General features: G+C 40.6%; 1 protein-coding gene across 1 annotated transcript in view; it reads left to right on the top strand.

Moving 5' to 3' along the window:
• Positions 1 to 235: 235 nt before the first annotated feature.
• Positions 236 to 3,771, top strand: part of T265_06572 (hypothetical protein) — a gene marked incomplete at both ends in the record, with an annotated part of 25,056 nt that continues 21,520 nt past the window's right edge. Inside the window, one exon of the mRNA XM_009171875.1 lies at positions 236 to 485. Coding sequence (XP_009170139.1) covers positions 236 to 485 — 250 coding nt within the window. The remainder of the gene's footprint in view (positions 486 to 3,771) is intronic.

Here is a 3,771-nt window from a genome sequence, read left to right as displayed (position 1 = left end):
GCTTTGAGGAAACTATTTAGTCGTGAAGGTGTACCAATTGTTTTGGTCACTGATAACGGCTCACACTTCACAGCGAAATCTCTCGAATATTGGTTAAAAGGACTTGGTTGTCGTCATTTATTTACTGCTTCCCGTCATCCACAGTCTAATGGACTCGCTGAAAACTTTGTTCGAACTTTGAAACCTGCCAGCAATTCTATTTCATGATCTTGATCGAAATATTGATGATTTCTTGATGCAGCACCGGAATGCTGCTCATTCACTTACTGGTAAGAGTCCGGCAGAGCTATTCAAGTCGAGATCCTTACGCACGAACCTGGAATGCATTGGGACTGCCGACGTAACATTTTTCAAGGGTAACGATCTACGTCCATCTACTGGTGTTGTTATTGGGAGGAACGGGAATCGTATGGTCACGGTTCTTGACCTCGAAGATCTCTCAAGTCACAGACGGCATGTTGATCAGGTCGAATTCAATGCTAGAGGTCAGTTTGGCGGCAATACGTCTGTTGCTTCAAACACTAATGACCTTTCTGATTCTCTTACAGATGGTTCTGATGAGCATGAAACAAACATTGAACCTGACAATCCGACATTGAGAAGATCTGAACGTTTAAGGTTCCAACCTATTAGAGACTATAAACACCCGCACGCTCATTCAACGTGTGGTGGATGTGGTGAACATTGACTCTATTCTATTCATTCTGTTTAGTGTATTTTTATATGCCTTTGTTTTACGATGCGATATATAGTACGCCCGCGATATACGAAAATATACGATATTCATTAGTCCATATTCGGACTTTTATACTTCGCGTACATTCGGTAGTTACGATACCTACCACTATTCTAATTATCACACATACGATAAATAAATTAGAATAAACGAGATACGCCTATGATTCACCTTCCTGTCTGTGTTCTACAGTATTCACCGGTTGCTTTGAATAAACAGGATTCTACACAAATTTTATAGTAGTTGACTTTTTCGCGCATGTAGTCCGATTTAAACAACACAAAGGTTTTTGTGAGGGGGAAGAATGAAACGTTTTTTTAATTTGATCCCCCATATATAATGAGTTCCAAATTTTTACCACGGTTTATTTTCCCGAAAAAATAAACTACTGTGTTTTGAAATTTCTAACAAACAAATATGCACCACTTTAATAATGCGGGCGGATTTTTTTGACTAGTCATTCAACATTTATGTTGCTACAAAAAAGATAGCTTTCTTTTGGAACTCATTAAATGAAACATTTCTTTTTCCGGCACCCGTTATTTCTTCCAAAGGATTGATTTCGTGCTACTCAAACTGCCTTGCCTTTAGGGACCGAATCAAACGAAACATTTTATATTATATAGTAATATAATATCACAATGTCAGAAATATTGGAGAACCATTCGATCCCGCTTTGTTAAAGCGGGTCAACCCTGCGCGACTGAGGGCCTACGAAATCCACTGATGGACGGGGCAGCCCTGGCAGATCGGCATATTTTGCGTAGCGGGGATAGGTTGAGGGTTCGCATCTGCTGCACTCAAAGACAGAGCAAAGTTGCACGGAGCAGACTTTTGAAAGTTTGATTATGCAAGTCAAACGCGCGCGACTTGTACTAAAGTTCACCAGTAAACGAAGGAGAAAAGCTAACGTCTTTTTCTCACTGATTATTCTTACGACTGTGCTAATGGGATTTTAAATCAACTTCTGCAAGATAAAATGAATCGGGATTGGCCGCTCAACTGTTCTGTTTTATTATTCATCTTGAGCCCAACATGAAATATCGTGGGCTCAAATGTGGAATGCTAGCTGATATCAGGGGGCCATAACTGGATAGAATGAGGCCCTTACGAGAGCGCCAGGCAGCCACTCTCTGAAATAATGTTGATGAGGGCGCATTTGTTATTGATACTGATAATGTATCAGTATCATTATGGTTGTTCCAATGAGGAAAACTAGCAATTAGGGTCGTTCTTCGAAAGCGTTATACCAGTTATCCGAATAGAAAAATGTAGCTTTATTAGCAAAAAAAACAAGAAAATACAAATCGTGGAACTTTCCTTGTAATTTGCTGCGATGTGTGCGAATTATGTGCTTAAGAAGACTGACACATACAAGTGGGGAAGCATGTGCTGCATTTGTTAACAGAACAGACATGTGTTATGAATGACACTGCGAAGAAATGAAGGGTGCAACACATGTGTGCAGTGACGCTGATTTTATACGATGCGGGAAAATGAGAGTTCATTTTAAATATCCCCAGCTTAAAAGGCCTAAAAGCTAAGGCCCCCTACGGAACCGAATGTACCCAATGTCCCATTAAGGCGCATGTATAAATCCAAAAGCATATAGAGGTGTATGTGTACCAAATCATGTCATGTACTGAGATATTTTATGCCGTATCACAATCGTGGATTTCTGTAATCAGCTTATGTTCCAGGTATTTGCATTTTATGCGCGTCAGGGGGGGTCCCAAGATATATCTTTTTCAAATTTTATCCCGTCATATAGCTTCACGTAACCTAGCTCTGCCGACGAGTAATAGCTTCACACACCTCCGTGGGAGAAATCAGAATTTATAGTTCTGATGTCCCGTACCAATAACCAACGGCAGCCATCATGTAGTAGGTCGCTGCTGTAGACCTTCGTACTTTCTGCGAAGAAGCAAGTTCATAGGTAGCGTTATTACGGAATGGCGTATTTAAGGGCATAAAGAAACCCCTACAGGCACTGGCTGGAAATAATTAGGCTGCGCACGCTACTAATAAATGCGAAGAAGATATCGCAAGCTCTTATTCTAACAAGCAAAACGATGCAACAATAATTCTCAAGTGATTCTACTGACTAGATGAATTACAAAGAGATAGGTGCGATATGTCCCTAAAGACTATCTGTCCGGTTTGAACAACGGATTCAAAAATATATATTTAAACTGCTAAAAACATGCTCCGGCCAAATAAATAGATGTGTTTGTTTGAAACGAGAATCGACCAAGCAAAAAGACGGCCGGCANTTGCAGTGAAGTTCTTGCCAGTCATATTCCTCAGTCGATGGACTAGATTTATTGTGCCACAAAATCTGGATAAACAGTTTGCCGCTCTGGTTGCAGTAAAGTAGCTACAAGACGACCTTCAGGAGTTTAATGTTGCTGCGTTATCACATATTCACGGTATTCAAGTGAAGTGAACAAGCTTTGACTACGGCCCTAATCCCGTTAATCTCCGAAACATGCCTCTCCAGATAAGAATTTTCGATATGGTAAAACAAGGTTAGGTTCTCCTCTCGTCCCCTTTAACCTGTATCAGATAAAATTAGGGGCCATGCAGCCTAGCAAAGACGGACTTGCATTTATGTGAAAAACAGCTTGACGAATGCCCTGGAATTGTCAAGTAATTTGGTTTACGAAAATTGTCAAGTGTGACTTGCTCTGAAAGTTATTCGTGAAAGTTTTTTTTTCGGAATGTTTGGCGACAACAAAAAATATTTCTGTACTTATTGCATTACAGGCGTTTCGCAGTTCCAATTACGTGGGCATAGTTCAAGCAGGCTCTCCCGGGACCTCCAAATGATTTCAGAGAAATAAGCTAACAGCTGGTATGGTGACTATGCACAGTACATAACCCAACCAACACAATATTCAATGAAGGTGTACGCTGCACAAACGAAAACTTGATTTCCGATTTCCTTGTTCCAAATTCACAGAGGGTTTACACGAGCTATTGTTCCGACACAAGGAGGATCGCTACAATGTATTCCAAGGCGATGGCTCTATTGT

The sequence above is a fragment of the Opisthorchis viverrini genome, assembly GCF_000715545.1.
Source record: "Opisthorchis viverrini unplaced genomic scaffold opera_v5_138, whole genome shotgun sequence".
Lineage (NCBI taxonomy): Eukaryota > Metazoa > Platyhelminthes > Trematoda > Opisthorchiida > Opisthorchiidae > Opisthorchis > Opisthorchis viverrini.
This window is presented reverse-complemented; position numbering and strand designations above follow the sequence as displayed.